Source organism: Lepidochelys kempii, chromosome 1 (assembly GCF_965140265.1).
Source record: "Lepidochelys kempii isolate rLepKem1 chromosome 1, rLepKem1.hap2, whole genome shotgun sequence".
NCBI lineage: Eukaryota > Metazoa > Chordata > Testudines > Cheloniidae > Lepidochelys > Lepidochelys kempii.
In genome coordinates, this window is record NC_133256.1 from 107,442,907 (window position 1) to 107,466,379 (window position 23,473).

The 23,473-nt window shown below is 41.4% G+C and overlaps 1 protein-coding gene across 1 annotated transcript in view; it reads left to right on the forward strand.

Annotated features, from left to right (window-relative positions):
* Positions 1–23,473, forward strand: part of COL4A2 (collagen type IV alpha 2 chain) — a 249,358-nt gene that overhangs the window by 159,134 nt on the left and 66,751 nt on the right. The window contains exons 9-22 of the mRNA XM_073349678.1: positions 561–596; positions 713–775; positions 1,356–1,391; positions 2,360–2,401; positions 3,212–3,301; positions 6,978–7,022; positions 8,816–8,878; positions 9,682–9,726; positions 12,714–12,767; positions 13,688–13,754; positions 17,336–17,446; positions 17,911–18,066; positions 22,270–22,362; positions 22,970–23,133. Coding sequence (XP_073205779.1) covers positions 561–596; positions 713–775; positions 1,356–1,391; positions 2,360–2,401; positions 3,212–3,301; positions 6,978–7,022; positions 8,816–8,878; positions 9,682–9,726; positions 12,714–12,767; positions 13,688–13,754; positions 17,336–17,446; positions 17,911–18,066; positions 22,270–22,362; positions 22,970–23,133 — 1,065 coding nt within the window. The remainder of the gene's footprint in view (positions 1–560; positions 597–712; positions 776–1,355; positions 1,392–2,359; positions 2,402–3,211; positions 3,302–6,977; positions 7,023–8,815; positions 8,879–9,681; positions 9,727–12,713; positions 12,768–13,687; positions 13,755–17,335; positions 17,447–17,910; positions 18,067–22,269; positions 22,363–22,969; positions 23,134–23,473) is intronic.

The following is a 23,473-nucleotide window of genomic DNA, read 5'->3' on the forward strand; positions in this document are numbered from 1 at the left end:
GTATGTGAACTGTTGTCCCAGAAGGTTTTTGGATCAAACTTCCAAATATATTTCAACATGTTCTACAGTCAAAAATGTGGTTTCTAAAGATGGAAATGTTCAAAGAAACAATCATTTGGTACTGTAATTCTAAATGCAATGTATTGAGAGAATCCGCATTTAACTAGTTTCTTTCAATTCAGGATACATACATATCCTGGTTAGACATCATCTAAATTTATAAACTGGGATTTCCAAAGGAAGTTAGGCATTCAATTCCCATTTCATTTCAACTCCCTTAGCCACCTTTTGAAAATCCCAGCCATAATATATATAACTGTACTGTACATAGAAAGTATACAATTAACATGTAATAAAATTGAACTGATTTTCTATATCAATATTTATATTGAATTTATCTTTAAACTTTTTGTGTCATGTTTTTATGCTGCGGTCTGATTATTTAAAATAATTGATATGACTGAAGGAATGGCTTTTTAAAAATCCCTGAACTAGAAGATGTATTGTTTAGTGTCGTACACAGTACTTACTGTGTCTTTAACTATTTTTGTCTTCTTTAGGGAGAGCCTGGTGAGCCGGGATTGTTGGGCTTTCCAGTAAGTTGCTGTTCACCAAATGTGATGATTTATCAATATGTTAATAATAGCAGCTACCAAAACAACATCCATTATTGGTTTGTTTCATTTTTTAAAGTCATTTCTGGTATTTCTAGGGACCTCAAGGTGCTCTCGGTGTTGTGGGTTTAATTGGTCCAACAGGAAATCCAGGGAGACCAGTAAGTATTTTTAAAATATGTACTCTATGAAATTATCCTGACAGAAGTACCATGCTAACAGGGCCTAATTTTTTGTACACTCGGAGCTAGTCGTTGTACAGTAGCTAACAGGTTTAAGTATGACAACTAGGTGTTGTTAAAACCAACGAGGGCATTACATTTTGACAGTGAAAGGCAGTATGTTACGCTAATTCTCCAGGGATCAGCATTGCAAAAAAGAATCAAGAACTTTCAGCATGTACCGCCTGTATTATCGCAATTATATTGTCTTGTGAAAACCACAAGTTCCTACTGAGCTACAGAAGTAACTCCACTGGCTCCAGGTAATTAGCAGCCTCGTATCCCATTAGGGCCAGGAGGATGATCAAATGCGCTAAGCTAGCATGTTTCAATATCATACGGTACAATAAAGGTAGTTAATATATTAAGTATTGTTGACTGTCTGAATGCTAAGTGAATGCAGTACATTCTGAATGTATCCTTATGTTTCACATGTAAAGTGTTTGATGTTCTCAAAACAGTATTAATAGAAAAGGCACTAATAAGAGGTAATTTACTCTCTGCAATTGTATTTGTACAGGGACCACCCGGGCCACCGGGACCCCCAGGACCACCAGTAAGTCTCTTTCTCTGAAGAGCTGTCCTTATATATTTCATTTTGGGTTCATAGGGTCTGAGCCAAGTCAATGGACAGATATCACTGACCTCAGTTGATGTGCTCAGTTAGGCCTTTAATTATTATAGAGAGAAGAGGTGGGTGAGGTAATATTTTTATTGGACCAACTTCTGTTGGTGAGAGAGACAAGTTTTCAAGCTACATGGAGCTCTTCTTCAGGTCTGCAGACTATAGTGATCACAGACATACCTAGTAAACTGAAAATGTTGTGAGTTGTGAAACCCAGGGAGAAGGGTGGTTTCAAAACCTGAGTTCCAGCCCCAGTGCACCTTCAAAGCATTGTCTATGCAGCTATTTTTAAAGCACTAGTGTGGACCAACTAGCTTGATCTGGGAGACTCATTCCCACTCACTTCAAAAAGGTTTGTAGACATACCCTTTAAATCAACCTTTCGCTGGGGAAATCTTCTCTGGGGTGGTTAAACCTGCTTTAGAGCCAGATTACACTGCTGGTGTGAGCACAGCAGTCTCCCCAGATCAAAGAATCTGTCCATATATCTCAGATTATATTTTATCTGAGAAAATACATGAGTTCCTAGTTCCAATATGCAGTGTACTTAGGTAATTTTATTTAACATGTAGTTTTATTAAAAAGCCCCCACAGATGTAAAGTGCAGTCTTTTCACATTTTTACTCAGAGAAAAGACAGACTTAATGCCTGTCAGAGGAAACACTGGAGAAGTGCTGTCAACATGAGATTTTAATTGCAGCCGTCTTTCTAAATGCTAAACCAAAATGATTTATTGAGTTAGAGCTAGACTGTTATGTGATCACAATTCTGCAATGATGTCCTAAGAATCTCTACCCTGAAACACTCCTTTGGTTAAGTACTTCTGGAGCTCCTTTCATTTAAAGCTGTTCTGTAGAAGTATTGTATAATTATATTATGCTGACTTAATGTCTTTGCAGGGCAACAGGGGCCTTGGTTTTTATGGAGAAAAAGGTGAAAAGGTAAAGGAAAACCAGTGAATTAGTATGGGTATGACAAGATAAATTGGTGACACTTACACTTTATAAAAGAGCTTGTTTATATTACTGTCTAATATTATTTTGTGGTGATATACTATAGTAAAAATTCATTCACTTTGAAGTGATGATAAGCACAATAGTAAATGTTGTAGCCAAATAGTCTTTTACATGTCTAGGTCTGCTGTGCTCTCCTACCAGTACAAATCAGACGAAACTCTATTGAAATCAATGGAGTTAGATCAGAGTGAAAGAAGAATCTTAACTTTGTTCTAGAAGCATTTAGTATAATGGAAAATGTTGTCACCTCTTAGTTTAGTATGAATCTAATTCTTTTCTTGCCATAACCTTGTTTAGGGTACATCTATACGTATAGCACTGCGGTGGCACAGCTGTAGTGCATTGTAGTGCATCTGGTGAAGATGTTCTATGCCCAACGGAGAGAGCCCTCCCATTGGCATAAAAAAACCCGACCTCTGAAAGCAGCATAAGCGATGTGGGTAGGAGAAGGTGTGCACACGAACACTTATGTCGGTGTAATTTATGTCACTCAGGAGGGGTAGAATGTTCACACCCCTGAGCAACATAAGTTTTGCCAGCATAGGCTGTAGTGTAGACATAGCCTTAGACTTTTACAGCTAAACTTTTAGCTGGTGTAAGTCCATGTTGGTCCGATTGGTTCCAGTTTAGGATCTAGTCCTAAATTTTAGTAGCAAATTGTGCACCCAATGCAGGTCTACAATTTAAAGAGTTATTTTAGCTGCTTCTAAACATATTTCTGTGGTTTTCCTACAGGGTGAAATAGGTCCACAGGGCCCTCCTGGTCTTCCATCTACGAGGGAGCTGATAGTTTCCCCAGACACAATCTTAGCAGAACAATACAAGGTAATTAAAAACATTGTGTAAAAGCATACGGGGTATTGAATTGAATTCAGATAAACAAAGCTAAGTACTTATTCAAGAGTGGGGATTTTGGGGGGGTGGAGGGATTGCAACATAATAGTGAATTTAGGGAAAAGAGAGAGAGAGAACGTGCAATAGATTACCATACAAACACAAAGTCAAATGCCTTTGCTACTCAAGATTGCCATTCCTTTTGGGATGAAAGACTTATGAGTATTAGAGCTAAAATCGCTCAGAGTCATACTTACTATGTTTCCCTTGAAGTGCCTAGACAAACTTGTTCCTTTTCTTCAAGCAAATCCTAACTCTGTACTACTTAATGTCACTAATATTTTCTCATTTATTATCACAAAATTCTATATAGAAAGCATTCATATTGATGATTTGTCCAACAGTCAGTGATATTGTCGTGTTTTCACAGAAACATATGGGTAAATATCCTGAAGGAGAGAATTTGCGTTACTGTATGTATCCATAAAATGTAGGCATGATCCTGTCCTTAGAGTGACTGTCAGGGCCTACCCCTCTGCACACAGAAAACCCCCTGTAGTAAGACACAGCCTGTCAAGGTTCCTCCCATACTCTGAACTCTAGGGTACAGATGTGGGGACCTGCATGAAAAACCTCCTAAGCTTATCTTTACCAGCTTAGGACAAAACTTCCCCAAGGTACAAAATATTCCACCCTTTGTCCTTGGATTGGCGGCTACCACCACCAGACTAATACTGGTTACTGGGGAAGAGCTGTTTGGACGCGTCTTTCCCCCCAAAATACTTCCCAAAACCTTGCACCCCACTTCCTGGGCAAGGTTTGGTAAAAAGCCTCACCAATTTGCCTAGGTGACTACAGACCCAGACCCTTGGATCTTAAGAACAATGAACAATCCTCCCAACATTTGCACCCCCCCTTTCCTGGGAAATGTTGGATAAAAAGCCTCACCAATTTGCATAGGTGACCACAGACCCAAACCCTTGGATCTGAGAACAATGAAAAAGCATTCAGTTTTCTTACAAGAAGACTTTTAATAAAAATAGAAGTAAATAGAAATAAAGAAATCCCCCCTGTAAAATCAGGATGGTAGATACCTTACAGGGTAATTAGATTCAAAACATAGAGAACCCCTCTAGGCAAAACCTTAAGTTACAAAAAAGATACACAGACAGAAATAGTTATTCTATTCAGCACAGTTCTTTTCTCAGCCATTTAAAGAAATCATAATCTAACACGTACCTAGCTAGATTACTTACTAAAAGTTTTAAGACTCCATTCCTGGTCTATCCCCGACAAAGGCAGACTAAAGACAGACACACAGACCCTTTGTTTCTCTCCCTCCTCCCAGCTTTTGAAAGTATCTTGTCTCCTCATTGGTCATTTTGGTCAGGTGCCAGCGAGGTTACCTTTAGCTTCTTAACCCTTTACAGGTGAGAGGAGCTTTCCCCTGGCCAGGAGGGATTTCAAAAGGGTTTACCCTTCCCTTTATATTTATGACACAGCCTATTCACATAAATGGCTCTTTGCACGCAGGGAAGATGTGCCCTCCCCTGAATTTGGTGCCTTTTGCATCAATCACCAACCTCTAATCTGTTTTGTTTTTGTTTTTTGTCCCAAATCTGAGACTAGTAGAGGTCAGGTGGCTCAGGCACTGTTTCTCCACCCTGGGCTCAGGCACTGTTTCTCCACCCTGGGCTGAAGGACTAAGTAGTATATAGATATTTGTTTGAAACTTCAACACCCCATGGCTAGACCCCCTGCCAAACTCATTAAATTAGTAACCACTCTGCAGTCCCATAACTGATAAAATGATTCCATCCCCTGCTTAGGGCAGCTCTCCCTCTAACTCTGACCTGGGTGGCCTCTTTTAAACAGCCCTAGGACTCTTCCTGGGGGCACCCATGTTTGTGAGACACCTCGCACCACTGCCCTTAGCATGAGGGAGCATTGTCCGTACCTGCCAGGGGTCAGCCCCCTGACGCTCCCAGCCACAGGCAACACACACACTCCCCTCTCAGTCCAAAGGCTCTGCCATCCCTCAGTCCTCCAAGCATCCAGCCCCGGATCTTCCGGACATTCACAGAATTGCCAGACCTGCTGTTCCGAAAGGAACAGTACACCACAGCTTACCAGTTTCACCTTAGAACATAGCTCCCCTGAAAACAACACTGCACTTAGATTTCTTTATAGAAAATGCAGCTACAAGTTTATTTACCGAAGACTATACATATGATAGCAAACAGAAATATTGGAAAGAAAGGGTTACGTGTAAAATAAAATCATAACATGCATTCTAAAGCCTAAACTCCACTAACAAAATGCCCTCTTGTTTAATAAGATACCGCTTACCCTAAAGTGCTTCCTGCAGCATTTTTCAACCATGATGGCTGAGACCCTCCTTTCATAAGATCAAGCCCTCTGGCAACTTGTCTCCCTCTGATGAAGGAACCAGGGCATCTTTCTGCACTCCTCATATATCAGACCAATTTTTTGTTCTTCACTTATAAAATAGAATTTTTCCACAATTCCCCACTGTTTATCTCTTCCTGTTAATTTTCATTCTGAAATCCCTTCAATCTCTTCATTATCATTTGACTCAGTATGCTAATAGACTTCTGACCTGTGTGACACAGGCTTTCAGTAGAAACCTTACATGACACTCTTTGGTGAACTAGAATGTAAATAACACGCCCAGGGGATCCCTATAACTCTTATGCATCTTCTGTGCCCTCTGCCAGTTGGCATAAGAAGCTCCTTGGGTCTTACCCTGCAATACCATCATCCGTAGCAGAAGTAACTGCACCATGGCAGTTACTCATAGTCTGTGAGATCGATAATATCAAGTGGAAGAATAGCATGTGAAGTATCTTTGCTGGGTCTTTGAATCACCCACTCTCCGCACTGCATTCTGCCTTTTCCTGGAGGAACGCAGCAGGGGGCAGTTAAGTCCTGAGCAACGTAGAATGGGTTGTGGCGTAGCCACTGCTCCACTGGATGATTTATTTCCTCGTGCAAAGTGATGAGCAAATGGCCTGCTCCTGGGAAGTAGCTCATCCGTGCTGAAGACGGGTTTATAACAAGTGTTACACATCACATTCCCTGGACTGCCTTAGGAAACACAGTGAATGGTGTTGGGAAAGAAAATGTGATGTCAAAATAACTTTTAGCTCTCAGGGAAAAAAATAAAATAAAAGGAGGTGGAGGAGGCTGATCACAGTTCAAATAAGGCGAAGGAAGAGAGAAAGTCTAAACTAAGCTCATCTCTGGAGTGGATAGAGTTGGGAATATTTCTATTTATTTGCAGGCATTTCTGTGGCGCTCATAACCACAGAATCTGATCTCCTCATAAACAAGTCTGATTTAAGCCTTGTACTGTGAGGTGGGGATACTTGCATATTTTTTCAATCTGAGCAGTATGGAGAAACGTATCTCTTTTAGAAAAAAAATACATCAAAAAGCATTTCCCAACAAATTATCAAATAAAAAACACTAAAACTACTTATGACTCACGCATTTTATAAGACAAGTATATTATTGACCAGAACTCAATAGTAATGTTTTTTCTCTTGGTAAATACCTGCTGTTTCATGTTACAAAACTTGATGCATTTGGGAAAGCACAACATACTTGAACGGTTGTAATCTTTCCTCTTTTTTTTCATTGTTAGGGTGAAAAGGGAATAAAAGGAGAAACAGGAGAACCTGGAACTCAGGTAAGTCAATTGAAGAAAACCAAAGACAAATAAGTCGAGCACTGTGGTTAATATTGGTACATTCTACCTTTGAAATGGTATGGGATAGAAATAAAACAACTTAACAGGATGTATCAACTTTTCTCTTCATACCCCTTTGATGAGTCATGGCAGGCCATATCGTGCCACGATATGGCCCTGATTAGGCCTCAGCTGGAGTATTGTGTCCAGTTCTGGGCAGCACATTTCAGGAAAGATATGGGCAAATTGGAGAAAGTTCAAAGAAGAGCAACAAAAATGATTAAAGGTCTAGAAAACATGACCTATGAGGAAAGATTGAAAAACTTGGGTTTGTTTAGTCTGAGAAGAAAAGACTGAGCAGGGACATAACAGTTTTCAAGTACATAAAAGGTTGTTACAAGGAGGAGGGTAAAATTGTTCTCCTTAACCTCTGAGAATAGGACAAGAAGGAATGGGCTTAAAGTCCAGCAAGGGAGGTTGAGGTTGGACATTAGGAAAAACTTCCTAACTGTGACGGTGGTTAAGCACTGGAATAAATTTCCTAGGGGGGGTTATGGAATATCCATTGCTGGAGATTTTTAACAGCAGGTTAGACAAACACCTTTCAGGGATGGTCTAGTTATTACTTAGTCCTGCCTTGAGTGCAGGGGACTGGACTAAATGACCTATTGAGGTCCCTTCCAGGCCTACGATTCTATGATATTTAGGATGGAACGCCCATTGCAATAAGTTTTATGGGCTAACTAAAATGAGATCCTTTCTCACAACCAATTTTTTAATTTGAAGGTTAAATGTTACTATGTCTGGTGTACATAGCGTTCCTTAAAATCCCATTAAACATACGGCAATTTTCTTGATCCCTTCCAGTCTGCCCTCCAGCCTGGGTATAGCATAGGTACAGCTTTGGTTTCATTGGTTGATGAATTCAGTAGTCAAGTGGACAATAGTCAGGTGGTTTGTCCTTTAATTTAGAGCTGTCAGCAATCTTTGACACCATAGACTGTGAGGTTTTGTTAACTCATCTGCAGAACCTGGACTAGCTGGATGGTTTTGCTCTTGGTTAGCTCCATTCCTACTTTCTGAGCAGTTGTAAAGAGTAGTTTTGAGCAATTAATCACTAGCCCAGAGGATCTCCCATAAGGGGGTTCTGTAAGGCTCTATTCTCTCAACCCTCCTGTTCAACTGGTATGTGACACCCCTGGGGAAGGTTGCAATTTGAGCTGTGTTGCCTTTAGTATACAGTCGATTACACGCTCTATAAATCCTAATCTGCTTTCACACTTGTTTTACACAGGTATAATTTCATTGACTTCAGTAGAATTACTTTGGATTTATGCCTGTAGCGAAGTGAAGAAGGCCTATGCCTATCTCATTTTTATTAAACTTGGATGGTGGAGTATCTGTGTTTTCTCAATATCTATTTGAAACTAGGATTTGGATGAGATCTGAGATAACTAACTGGTTATACAGTTACAAACAGTTGCTTTGGGTTTTCTTCAGAGTAGCAACTACAAAAGTAGTTGTTTTTTTTTAAAGGCTATGGGGCGGTGGATTCATCTCTCTAAGGGCCTGATCCTAGCACTCTGATTATGCAAACAGACAAAACTAAGGAAATTTTAGCTCTTGTATGAACTACAGGGTCAGGTCTGATGTTTACACAGGCCATGGTGTTTTCACTTGTGCTTATTATCAGCCTTTGCATGCAGTGTAGTGCTCTTCTCTTCATAGATACATTCATATATACAGTCTGTAAACATAACGGTCTATGTAAGTGCATCTGCAATGTTTCCTAGGGTTTACCCGCATATTCAGCAGAAGATGGAGAAGAAGGAATAATAGGGTTTCCAGGACTAAGGGTAAGTGGTTCATTAAAGATGAAATTCACCCCAGGGCAGAGAGCCATCTAACACGCGCTATGTGGCCGTCAGATCAAGTCAGAGGTGAAGAAGCTATGTGTGGGAGTGGTTGTGCAACCTATCTGTGCCTAGTGGGACTGGAGAGGGAGAGGCCACTGAGACAGGCAACGGGAGAAGCCACTGGCTCCACACATGCATATGAAGTGACTTGGACCCCCTCCATATTGGGGTCTATAGCCAATACTGCATCCTATAGCAACTATAAAAGTCTGTGCTGAAACTCTATGACCTGTTTGCTGGTTTCAGGGGTGGATTCCATTTCTCCATCCCCTTCTTATCCTCACAAAGCCAAATTAATGGGTAAGGGAATACTGACTGTCACTCTTATTGTTTTTATTCATCTACACCCCAATAGAAAACATAAACCTGTTTGGGTGCAAAGATCTTGTAGCACACAGTTGGTGCTGCTCCATATCATTTGTCCTCGCTGTACTGTTTCTGAAATGAACAAATATGGTGGAAAGCATAGGCAATATAAATATTTCTAAAAACACTCAGAAATCATAACATTCTTATGGTGGTTTTACAACATCTTGGAAAGAAAGAAAGAAAGAAAGAAAGAAAGAAAGAAAGAAAGAAAGAAAGAAAGAAAGAAAGAAAGAAAGAGATTAGCCTGTTCTGTTTGTACCGTGCATCTACTTATTAGAAAATGAGTCTATAAATTCTTCTTGTTATGGTCAGTTTTTTAAAAAGTTTTTAAAAGGGTTTCACTTTATTCTGCAAATGATGTTGTACTTTCATAGGGATTACCTGGTATCAATGGCATCCCAGGAGCTGCTGGGGAAAAAGTGAGTATTTAGCACAAAAATCAGATTTTGTCTCTAGCACACTGCTTTTAACATATGGAACTGACATCTTCAGATTATAGAAAAATACATGTTTTATCCTGGAAAATGACAGAGCATATCATCAATACAGAGTTTATTCTAACCGATACATTCTAATTTATTATTTACACAATGCTATAAGTGTACACAGCACTATATAACATGTAACATGTGCCAGACAAATAACATGCCCTACACAACAGACATTAGAACTTTAAGTTTTAAGTGGGCATAACAGTACATAAGAAATGCATATTCATTTAACATTTTACCAAATTACATCACAAAGAGCCAGTTTTGCACAGTATAAGTAACCCTTTGGAATATTCCATGCTTGACTTTTATATTTAGACTCACTAATTGAAAATCAAAGTGTATTCTACACATACTATAGGTATCAAATTCTGATCTCAGTTATACCTTGTAAATAAGATCAGAATATTGTCTGGACTCTCCAACGGCAATCAACTTGATTTTATGGACCAGGTGACGTCCTTGTTCTTTGGGGAATCCCAGTTATTTTAAAAGTGAGGGGGGGAAATTGGTCTGGTAATTAAAGCCTGTATTGCCATTTAGGAATATGTTTTCAGAGAGCTATGGAAGTGTATTCACAGTTCCCATCATTGCTAACGTGAGTTCTGTAACGTCTTTTATACCATACTGAAATGTGTTGTCCTTTAGATAATTTTCATCAAATGTTTTAGAGGTCTGTGATCCATGTGCCATCTTGAATTTCTGAGCACAAACCAAAAGGAGAGAGAGGAAAAACTGAGAAAAATCCTAGCTGATTCTCTGTCCATAGAAACACTCAATAATATCTAAAAGAAAATGTTGTCATATCTGGAAGCTCTCGTGCTTTTTATTTGTGTGCAGAAAATGGCTGCTTCTATCAGTGTTAGAAACCATGCCCATAAGATATTCAAATAAGTCTATGGATACAGGAATAAATGGTTTCTCTGTGCTTCTTGATTATGCTAAGGAATTTGGCAGCAAGGAATACTAATCCTTGTGTGAAATCCACGGCTCTTAAACTACTGTCAAAACGGCTAGTCTAGAAGAGAGAAAACTGTCAATAATATGTACATTAAGGGCTCTTTCCTTTTACTTAAGTAGGCTTGATATCTGCACCCATGTCAGAATCATTTATTGACCCCTTTTGTCCCTTTTAGAGTTTGAGTCCCGACAAAATTTTAGTAAAGGGTACATTTATTTCAATGAGATATAACTGGTAAATCATGACATCTGAAGGAGTAGGTTTCCCAATATGTTATTCAGCAGCAAAAACATTTTTTTAAATTAATTGTTTGACTCCCTTGAGAGAAGGAAGAACTATAGCTTAATCCTCTCAGTGTACTTAAAGTAAGCAGTAGATAGTTAGGAAACTCCTGGCTTCCTTTTTAGATATACAGCTCCACCTAGTGTGAAAGAGATTTTACATCTATTGCATAACAGTTGTTAGTTTTCTGACAATGTTTGACATATATTTCCATTGTGGATAACATCTTTGATCCCTGGGGGTCAGTTTGTGATATCTTGGAGAGTGTTGTGGTGTGTTGCAATGCTTTAAAACTGTGTAAATGTTTTCTGAAGCCAATTATTGAAATATCTGCTCTATTCAGGAGTTCACTACACTCTTCAGTTTTAGAGGCTGTATATAAAAATGTTGGCTCAGATCCACAGCTAGTGTAAATTGCACAGCTTCTCTAACATCAGTGGATCCACAGTGACTTACAACAGCTGAGGCTCTGGCCACTATTTTATTTAAATGCTTTAACTTTTTAGAATTTCTGTTTTCTGGAGTACACGTGGACATTGTATCTAGAATTCAGTTCTAGAAATTTTTTTAAATAAAATAGAATAGTGCTGATTTTTCTCTCCCTTACACCTGAATAAATCAGGAAGAATTCCATTGAAGTCAATGGAATTACACTGGTGTAAAACCAATGCATACGGGAGGAGACTTAAGCCTGGTATTTTCATATGCACAGCTCCATCAGCTGAAATATACACTAATGGGATACGATATATTGCACCCTGCTGACACAGGCTTCAGATTTAAGTCACTTCAGACATGTACCAGAAAGCTGGTATAGGCAAGCCCTGGAGGTGTCATTGTCTCAGTTAAAAGAATAAATCATTCAATTAATTAAAATGCTCTGTAGAGATATGTTTGTGATAAAACATTCTTACGGATATTGATAGTTTAGTTATGTAATCTGCAACAGTAGTGCATTTTGTATTGCAGTGGTACCTAGAGGCCCCAGCCCCAGGATGCTTGATACTGTACAAACACATGATAAAGAAACAATTCCTGCCCTCAAGAGCTCACAACCTAAGTATAACTATGACTTTATTATAACAATGACACCTCTAGGGTGTAGCTCATTGGTATATTCTAGACAAGTTTCTCTGGCTGACCGACATGTGGAGGAAACCCCACTGTGCTGCAGAGTAAAAGAGGCACTGTGCATGTGCATTGTCTTCATGACACTATCTCCAAGGACTAGAGAGGATGGGCCATTTGCCTTCTCCTTGCCCCTTTTTTTTATCAATCCAGAATGCAGGTTCCCATCGCAAGATCTTTTGAGAGCTCAACAGCTTCATTTCCTGCCCATTCTATAGTCCTCCAACCAGGCTATGTGGCAGGGCTGTACCAAGGCTTGGATTTGACCCAATATACAAAATATGTAACAGAAAAAACCTGAAAGGTAGAACTAAATTATTATTCCCAAGAGTAAATCCTGAGGGTGACAAACTTCTCAGCTTTGCTGCATGGTTCACACACCTTAACTGTGTTAGAGGAAACCACCATTCTCATGCTTTTAAAATGACTGCTGTGACAGATTAAAATAATGGCAACAAGCTGGCCTGCTGAAAAATCCTGTAACAAAATATTTTCACTCTTTGTCTGATTTAGAAAAAGGCAAGCATTTTGATATATATTTCAGGGTTTTCAAGGATTTGATGGCATGCCAGGCAGCAGTGGTCCTAAAGGAATGAAGGTACTTCTTTACTTTCCTGCACTAAAAGTTAATTTAATTTGTCAGAATTAGTAAACCAGACATAATTTTGCTTATGTTGTATCTGTTCATTAGAATAAAAATATAAGTGTTTGTTGCCATAATTGACTAGGCAGTTGTCTATGCTGCTTGGCCTCTGTCGGTAACCAGATACTTCAGAAGAAGGTGTAAAAATTCACAATATGTGCTTAACTGACACTGTATTACTATGGGGAGGGGGGGTGTGAATATTTTCTTTGTCCCCAACTGATGAAGAGAGTGGATGAGTGGGAGAATATGGATGAATGAGAAAAAAGTAGAATGAGAATAACAAGTGGGAGAACCAGTGGAGAGCTGGTGTGAATGAAGAGAAATGCAAGGATTTTGTTGGCAACATGGGGCCAGATGTTAAAGGTATTTAGTGCCTAGAAATGAAGATAGGCACCCAGTGGGATTTTCTATAGTACGTATGCAGGTTAAGTGCCTAATTCCCATTGAAATCAAAATCATTGGGACTTTGAAAATTCTATTAGGTGCCTATCTGCTGCTATGGTGCCTAAATATTTTTTTAAAAAACAGCCGTGTTAGTCTGTATCCACAAAAAGAAAAGGAGGACTTGTGGCACCTTAGAGACTAACACATTTATTTGAGCATAAGCTTTCGTGAGCTACAGCTCACTTCATCGGATGCAACAGCTCATGAAAGCTTATGCTTAAATAAATTGGTTAGTCTCTAAGGTGCCACAAGTCCTCCTTTTCTTTTTGCAGTTACAGACTAACACGGCTGCTACTCTGAAACCTAAATATTTTTTGAAAATCTGGCCCTTCGTGCAACGGACCCACATGCTCAAATTGTGCCTCACCACAAAATGGCGTAGGCACACTCTGAGTATGTATCTGATGCTTCGTTATCTATTTATACAGGGAGAGCAGGGTGAGAGAGGTTTTCAAGGACCACCTGTTTATACTCAGTATCCCATTCGAAGAAAAGGTATGTCTTCATGGCTCAGAATACTTGTGATGCTGATAGTTTATCCTTGTTTCTCCATCTTCCCCACACAGCAAAAGCGCAAAATGCAAAGAACTCTGCTCCTTTAGTAAAACTGATCTATATATGTGTTACTCATTTCAAACAATAGCGTACAAATAGTGTAAAGTTATCTTATTTTCAGGGAAGTTATCTTATTCCGTATCCCTCTTAGGCCTTGTCTTCACTCAGGAAAAAAAGGTGTGTTTTTAGCTCGAGTTAGCTATCTCAAAGTGAAGACAGGACAGCTGGTAGTTTTCGCATGAGTAAGCAGGCTGGGTTAAAGATGCTAGACTAGTCTTTAACTCAACCTGCTAACTCATGTTAGCACTCCTTTTTTTCCCCTAGTGAAGACAAAGCCTTGAGAGCTAAGAAAATGCCAACATTACAGTAAGTATTTTGTGACATTTACATGCAGTAATGGACAATTTAACAAAAAAAAAAATCACTGGTAACATGACAGGTGAGGTGAGCCACAGACTGATGTGAAATCAATATTCCAGACTGTTAAAATGCAACTGATGGGTGTACTTGAAGACCAGCCAAAAGAAACAGATTATTTTTTCCATAGCCAGAGCTTTAAACTAAATGTTCAGAAAGATTCCTGCAGTCTGGGCTCCTAAATGAGCTTAATCAAGGGCTTATCTACTGTGATGCGTCCCAAGGGATCCCAGGGTTGTGGGGTACCTCGCTACTACCTGCCCTTAACATGAGGAAGCCTTGCCTGTACCAGCCAGGGGGTCACCACCAGCCACACGTAGCACAAGCACTTTCCTCACAGCTCATGTGGGCTCCGCTGTCCCTCTGCAAGTTAACGATAGGCACGTTCCAACCTCCAAGTCCTCCATGCAACTCACTGGAGTACCCAGCCCCTGATCCACTCACAGAACTGCAGATCTTCTGCTCCCTAAGGAACAGTACCCCACTGTTTACCAGTTACATTGTACAACATAGCTCCGCGTAACTCACAGCACTTAGAAAAGCAAATATATGTTTATTTAACAAAGAATAGAGATTCATATGATAGCAAGCAGAAGTATTGGAAACAAAAGATTACATCTAAAGTAAAGCCATAACATGCATAGTAGAGCCCAAACTTAACAAATAGGACATTATTATGTCATAAGAGCAAAAGCTCACCCAAAATCCTTCCAGCATATTACAGCCAAGCACAGCTGTGATAATCGGTTCATGAAACAAGCCCTCTGTCACCTTACTTGTAGGTAAAAAGATACGAGGGTGCGCCATAAAAAACCCTGATATAATAAAACAGTCCTTTGATCTTTATTCATAAACTGGACATCCTCCTGCTGTGTATTCCTTCCTGTAGATTTTTTGACCTCTTGTTAAATTCTTAATCTTGATTAGTTGGTGGCTTAGTTTGTAGATGGGTATCCACTGTGATATATACAATACTTAATTTGTATATAACCAGGCAGATAGGAATGTCTGAAAGGAACATGTTTCTCACCAGAGGCGACGTGTGTGTGTGTGTGTGTGTGTGTGTGTGTAAATGCAGGGTCATGTGCTCTACCTGATTTCTGCCTTCCGTTTAGCAACAGCTTCTACACAGACGTTTTCAAACTGGGGGCGGGGAGGCAGGGCATGAAGAAACATTTCCCAGGGTGGGGTAAGCAACAATGCCAGGTGGCTAAGGCGAGCGCCGCCCGGTGGAGCTTGAGGAAGGACCACCACCTCCACCCCCTGACTCATCTCAGCAGCAGGGTTCAGGGAAGGAGTGCCACCTCCATCCCCGACTTACCGCAGCAGCGGGGCCAGGCTGGCACCACACAGTGGGACTTGGGCAAGGAGCGCCATCTCCACCCCTTGGCTCACCTCACAGTCTGGGTGGTCCACTTAGGGGAGTCAGGGGATGGAGGTAGGGCTCCCTTCCTAAGCCACCTGTTGTAGCCACTCCCCACCCTCCCGAACCTTCCGCTGTGCTCCGCTAGAGGGGTGTGCCCCACAGTTTGAAAACCTCTGTTCTAAATTCAGAGGTGACCCGTGGGGCGGTCACATGCCCCCCAGAACCTTTAAATTGTGCCCCCCACTGTTAACGGTTATGCATCACCTCTGTCTCTCACTGTTATATTTGGACCCAGCAGAGAAGGAGATAGATACAGACATAGGGAGCTGATAGAAACACAGCTCTCTACTTGCTTGCTTTATTGTTCTGGCAGCAAAACTGGTGCGAACACAAATGTGAGGTTCTGCACGGGGGAGGCTTTGCACATATAAACATTTCTCCACACTGCTTTAAAAAAACCTTCCCAAATACATATACATTATCGTTTACATGGCTAACATGAAACACTATATAACCTCACTAAAAGTTGTAAGTGGACTACCCCAGACTCCCAAATTACAAGGAGTTATTCTGTCCTGGAATAGCAGCTCACTGAGTAAACCATTTATAAATTCAGGCACACAACTGGTTTTTGCACTGTGGTGGGCTGTACTGGCACTTTTGAGGCCCCCTGCTGGAAGCCTTGTGGTCCTACCACATCCTGCCCCAGAAAAGAAACAGTAAAGGTGGGTCGTCCAGACCTGCCTAGAAAGGCTCCTTGGAAGCAGTCGATCAGAGCTCAGCAGGCTCAGATAAAAGGAGCTGCAGGGCCTGAGTAAGTCAGTTCCTGGCTCGGACCGGAAGGATGAGGAAGGCTGTTTTGTTTTACAACAACTGAAACCCAAAATTTGGCTTGGTTATTGGTTGTCCTGATGTCGGGGACCAGCAATTTTTTTTTCCAATGTGTGTGCAGACTGGCAGCCAATGGCTCACAGACCGGCACCGGTCCGCGGACCACCACTTTGAGTAGCACTGCACTAGAGTGTAAGGCACCCACCAAAAGAGGAGGGAACCTTCCATGTGACCTAGTGCACCTCCTGTGAATGGGTATAGTCACAGGTGTACTCCCACTTCACGCTTGGGAGCTCTGAAAGTAAATCTGCCCCCTTTAGTGCAAGGAAACTCCACACCACTCCCAACATGGGCGTGATTGAACCCTAACCACTATATCCTCAGAGAAGCACAATCTGGGGATTTATGTATTCATACTGGCAGGCCTATGTTTCAGGTGGCAGCTGGCAGGTGTTTCCCGCCCAGAGCTAAGTGTGGCTGGGGATACACAGTAGAGGTATGCAGCTGTTGAAACTGTAAATGCAGATTTATTTTTCTTCACCTTTGTGTTTTCTTTAAAATGATAACTTTCTGCTAATGTTAACTTTAATAGGGCAATCCAGATATTATGATGTAACTTTTAATAATGCTAATTTTAAATATTTTCTTCTGCAAACCTAACTTCTTCTTAAACATTTCTGTCTGACAAGTTACAGGTATTTGTGTGTGGATCTTGTGCTGCTGTGAATACTGCGGCTTCTAATAGAACACTTTCTGGAATGTGTCACCAAATGAAGTAGCTGAATAGTCTAATTTATCTTTCAAGAATTACAGTTGGCTGAGCAATCGAGAACATGCAGTGCTGCTTGTGTGTGTCGCAAAGATCAGCAGACTAACCTGTATTCCTGGGGATGGGGATGTATTTCAGGTGTAAGAGGTGATCCAGGATTGCCAGGTGTTCCTGGACCTGCAGGAGACCTGGGGGACCAAGGAGATCCTGGCCTTCCTGGTCTTCCTGGCTCATCAGATGGCTTTCCTGGTAATATTCTGACATTTCATGATCTAAATATTGACTCACAACAATCCGCTGTGCTCCAATTTTAGTCAGAATTATTCTGGGGAGGCGGGCAGGAGTACATATGAAGACACATACGGAGCACAGAGTGCTGAAAGAGGCAGTGTGGTGTAGTGGATAAGGAACTGAACTGGTAATCAGGAGACCTGGATTCCATTCCAGTTTCTCCCACTAACTTCTGGTGCGACTCTGGGCAAAGTCACTTGCAAACAGGAGTAATGATACCTATCCACCTTGGTAATGTGCTTTGAATTGCTCAGATGAAAAGTGATATTATCACTATATACAGAATAGCTGCATTGTTTCCTCACATGGTGGAAGTAGTTATGCCTGCTTCCCCTCTATAACCTAGCATGCCTATCCTCTTAATCTGAGAGCATCTTTAAGAGATCATTCTCAATTTCTTGGGTGATGTGTTCCCATTTCAGATGGCTCTGAAAGAAGAGGTTTACGTGGGGAAATGGGTCCCAAAGGTTTTAGTGGAGAACCAGGTTTTCTAGCAACAAAGCCAGGTCCACCTGGTAGTGATGGTAAACTTGGACTTCCAGGATTACCTGGCCCACCTGGCCCTCCAGGAACACCAGGTAAGTGGCTAAAGATGCTGCCAAGCCGTAAGGTGTTTGGAGAATGAGCAGGTTTAATTTTAGGGTATCAGAAATGTCATTGTTTGATCATTTTCTAACAAGGCTTCTGGCATGTCAAGTTAATAGGTCAGATTGGGAGAGGAATGGGCATTCAATGATGGGAGCAGAATGTAGAGGAGTGATCGTATGTACGTGGGCAGGAGGGAGGGTGCCAAAAGGACAAAGAAACACAGGGAGAAAGCTGTGTTCACCTGATTTTCAAACATTAATAACAAAACCTGGAACACACGTCTGGTTGGTTTGTTTTGTGTTTTTTCTCATGGTTTGGATTTTTCAGCAGAGAAATTTTGCATAGTTCAAGTTTTGAGCAACAGGCATCCTTCATTGCTAGGGTTCCTTTTGTTCCTGAACTATTTTAAATAGTTGGGTCCATAGTTGGGTATGAAGGTGGCAAACATGAGCCATTGGTCTTGATACGCATTGGACAGGAAGGGGTGCAGCCTTCTGGCCAGCCAAAGATTTTTTAAAATGCTGACACTGATCATTATTTAGTTGTCTGTCTTTGAGCAGTGAGGAATCCAATAGAGGGCCCTGGGACTTTCAGCCACAATCACAGAGCTGATTCCTTTGATGAGTAGCAAACTGCTAGCTCCATCTACCTTCCTGATACTTCCTTTTTTCTATCAATGTCACTTCTTCCTTGCCTGGGTTACATTTTAGCTAGCAGCTGTTCATCCAGGCACTATTCACTCAGGTACTGGGAGAGCTGAGTCAGGGTTCTGGATATCGTTTATATATTGCTGGTCAGTGGAGCTGGAACAAGTTTTATAGTGGGGGTGCTGACGGGGAAGCTGTGTCTTTGGATTGTTATCACTACTTCAAGCCAGGGGGTGCACCAATACCCCCAGTTCCTGCACCTATGTTGCTGTTCTATATTGAAGACAGTAGTGTCTCATCATCTCCTCTCGAGATCTTATGTATACACTGACCATGAAGAATTTGTGATTTCTCCATGGGAAGACGTCAGGGAAAAGGTGCCTGTTTTGACTCTTTGTGAGCTACCTGAGAAGAATGGTCTAAAACAGCTGATCTCAATTCTGTCCAATCCCACTATGTCTCTGCTTAATGAGTGGTATCTAATGATCAGTCTTGTTGAAAGATACCAAAACATCTAGCAGTATTAGCATGGTTATCTCTCCATGGCTAAAAGAAAATAATCCAGCAATCTGATCTAGGAGTGAACACAAAAATATGGCTTTAAATATTTTTTTAAACTTTCATTGATGAAAGGATTGTGGACTAGATCCTGGCTTGTGATACAGTAGACCTTTCACGTAGGTACCATAAAACTGCCCTAAGTAGTCTGCTGAGTGTTCCCCTAACATGGAATAACTACTTCATCAAAGCACCCCCCACCCGCAACGTAGGAGGAGGGTCTGGAATGCTGAGGCAGTAGGGTAGGGCCAGAGTGTGATGTTCTTTCAGCTAGCCAGTGAAATTTGAAGCAGTGTTGAAGCTGCTCCAAGATATACCATTGGTTGAAACAGACCATGGAAATCCCAGAGATTGAGGAGGGGGATGTAAAGGATTGTGAACCAGATATCTTAAAGTCACCTTTCCACTGAACCAAGCAAAACTCTGGCACAGCTGGGGACATAGGCTTATGCATTGACTGAATTTACAAAGTAAACCCATGCAGTATACTCATTGTAAATAGGCTGTCATTAATATACCCTGTGGAATTCTAAGTTTTAAGTATTTAGAAATGTTTTAGATATACTATATTATGTCAAATGTGGTACAGCCAATACTGCATGTCAATAATACTGCAGTTATTTATTAACGGAATTGTGGTAGCACCTCTGAGCCTCAGAACCCATTGCGCTAGGTGCTGTACAAATACAGAACAAAAGGATTGTCCCTGCCCAAAGAGCTTACAATCTAAGTACAAGATGAGAGAAAACTGGTAGATACAGACAGACAGGGCAGCATGAGGAACCAGTGAGACAACACTGATCAACATGATAGGCAGGGGTCCCAGGACACCAGCTGCATAACCATTGTCAGGTTTTTTTATAGGCATCATGGCAAAGAATTTTAAGAAGGATAATGAGGTGGCTTTGTTGTTGCTTACAGGGAGCTCACCCCAAGTGTGAGGGTTAACATGTTAGAAAGCACAAAGGTGCTAGTTTCAAAATTAAACAAGTATGTGATGAAGCCAACTGGTGACGCTGTCAGAGCAGAGGTGAAAGTTGACAACTAGATAACCTACAAGAGATGATGGTGGGGGGGTGGGAGGGACAGTCTGTGAAGAGCCTAGAAAATGAAGACATGTAGTTTTACATTTGATGTGATGGGGAAGGGGGAGCCACTCAAAGGATGCAAAGCAATGAGCTAGCAAAATGATCATGTTTCGAATGGATGCAAGCAAGGGCTGTGTTTAGGCCATGTCGAGTTTAAGCTGACAGATGGACATCCCAGAGGCAACGTCACATAGGCCGATACTTTTTAGTTTGGAAAGGAAGAGATCAATCTGGAGTGGAGAGGCAGATGAGAGTCATCAGCATAAAGATGATGATTGAATTTGTGTTTGTGCGTGAGATGGCCCTCTCCTCTTCTCTCTCTATCTCTGGTCCCTGGGCAAAGGAGGGAACTCTGTGGAGGGAGAATAAGGAGTAGTCTCAAAAGGACATGCTGAAGAGAAGTTAGAGAGGTAGGAAGTGAACCAGGAGAGAACTGTGTCATGAGAGCTGAGGAAGGGCAGATTTCAAGAAAAATATGGTTGATGGTGTCAAAGGCAGCTGACAGGTCAAGGACAATGAGGATAGAGCATCTGGCTAGGAAGAGGTCTTTAGAGACTTTGGTGAGAGCAGTTTCAGTGCAGTGCAAGAGGCAGAAGCCCAACTGGAGGGGTCTAGGATGGAATAGGAGGAGAGGAATTCCAGACAGCAATTGTAAAATTATGTCCTATGAGCTTAGAGACTAAAGGGAGAAGGGAACAGGGTGATAGTTGAAGAGGCAAGTGGGTCAAGGATTTTGATAAGGTGGGAGAGACTAAAGCACCCTTGTATTGTATGGGAAGAGGAGAGTGAGAGGTGAATGGGAAGGGAGGGGAGGAGAATGGAAGCAAGGGCAATAAGGAGAGGGGATGTGGGGGAATTGGAGGAGTTAGAGGTGAGCAGCTGAGAAACTTCTGTATCTGTGAGAAGGAGAGAGGGTAGGAGAGGAAGGGAAGGTGAGGAGAGGGGAAGGGGAAGGTCATGTCATATTTTGTCAATTTGCTCTTTGAAGAAATCTGTGAGACCCAGAGTAGAGAGGGAGATGAGGGCGGGAGAAGGGAGGGGGTGGAGGAAGAAGTCCAAGGTGGTGAAAAGATGGCTGAGACTGCAGGTGCAGGACTCAGGTTTGAGAAGTAGAGCTGCTTTGCTAGGAAAATGTCAGAACTGAAGGAGGAAAGAAGAAATGTACAGTGGAGGAAGTCAGCCTGGTCTCGGGATTTCTGCCAGAGACACACTGCAGCAAAAGAGCAGGAGCAGAGGAAGTGGGTGTTAGGGGTGAGCCTAGACTGGGGATGGACAAGGCAGACACAGAGAGAGTGGCAAAAAGAGAGTGAAAGAGTGAAAATATTGAGAGAATCAAAAACCATATCAATGGAAGACAGAGCAGGGAGGAGAGAACTGAGAGCAGAGAAAAAGTCAATGACATCGATGGTCTGGAAGTCATAAAAGAACCAGGTGGCCATGCACGGTGAGGTGGGAGGAAAATGGGCAGTATCGAGAGAGACCAGTGATGGTCAGAGTGGGGCAGTTCAGCAATAGAGAGGTTAGTGAGCAGTGCTTTGAAAAGACCATGTCAAGTAAATGGCACTTTGGGTGAGTGTGAGAGTTGAACTGGGGCTGCAGGTCAAATGAAAAGGTGAGGGTGAGGAGATGGGAGGCTAAGGGGTGGGATGAGTCACCAACATTGAAGCTGAAGTCACCAAGGAGGAGTGTGGGACATTGTGAAGACAGAGCGCCAGGATTAAAAATGAGAGAGAAAGGCTGATGGGAAGGAGTCAGGTTGCTGGTAGATGACAGGAACACACAGGGAGAGAGAAGAGTCGGATGCAGTGCTGCTCAAAACAGGATAAAGAATGGGAAGGAGAGCAGGAAGGGTAAATATACAAGACATTAATGCTGTATTTCAAATGCATTAACCTCATAGGCTATCCTTTTGGACTGAAGGGACGTCAAGGGGATCCAGGAGAGGCGGGCAGCCGAGGTTTCCCTGGGTTCCGAGGACAAAAAGGATTTAAAGGTAAGGCAGTACAAATAGAAAAGGAGTAATTGTGGTACCTTAGAGACTAACAAATTTATTTGAGCATAAGCTTTTGTGAGTTACAGCTCACTTCATCGGATTTGCATCACTTTTGCATCCGATGAAGTGAGCTGTAGCTCATGAAAGCTTATGCTCAAATAAATTTGTTAGTCTCTAAGGTGCCACAAGTACTCCTTTTCTTTTTGCGAATACAGACTAACACGGCTGCTACTCTGAAACAGAACAAATAGTGGGCCAAATCCAGAGGTCCCTATTCATCCAAAACACTCGCTGTGGTCAGGGTGAATTTTGCCTGAGCATGATCTGAACTAGGACTGCAGAATTTGACCTAGTGCTAACACAATAAGAAAAATATCTCATAGGGCTATTTCTTTTCCCCATAAAGCTCTTTTTTTATATACTTATGTCTTCATTAGGGATCAATCCTGGTCCCACTAACATAAATTGGAGTTTTGTCATCGACTTCAACAGGGCCATGAACCCCAATGTATTAAAGTTATCTCACCTAAGATTTCTCATAAGAAATTCTTCCAAATGTTTGTTTTCAATGAGTTTCTATGTTTTCCTCCCTCCCACATTTCTGCAGGTGAAACAGGGGACTGTAAATGTATTGAAAGTGAGGAAGCCAGACGGGGTCCTGCTGGTCCACCTGGTCCACCAGGTTTTCCAGGCCCAACTGGACATCCTGGGCGGAAAGGAGATAATGGAGATCAAGGTCAGCATGGTCTTCCAGGCTTCTCTGGTGCAAAAGTAAGTTATTTATTTCTTTAATTCATTTTTTTCAGAGCTTGTCAGGAAAAAATTTTTTCTTAAAATTGCTTCTTTTCACTGAAACTTTTCTTCAATATTCATATTTTTGCATTAAATATTTATGAAAACCCAAATGTTTTTCATGAAAACAGATTTTTTGGCAAATCAAATCATTGTCCATCAAAAAATGTTTCAAAAAAATTTTTTCAACCAACTCTAATAAATCTACTGCTAGCTGACAAGATGATGATAATGCCAGTAGGGCTGGGTTTTAACGTTGTTTCTAACAAAATGCATGTGTCTAGTTGCTGAATTGTGAGAATCTTATTTGTGATATTAT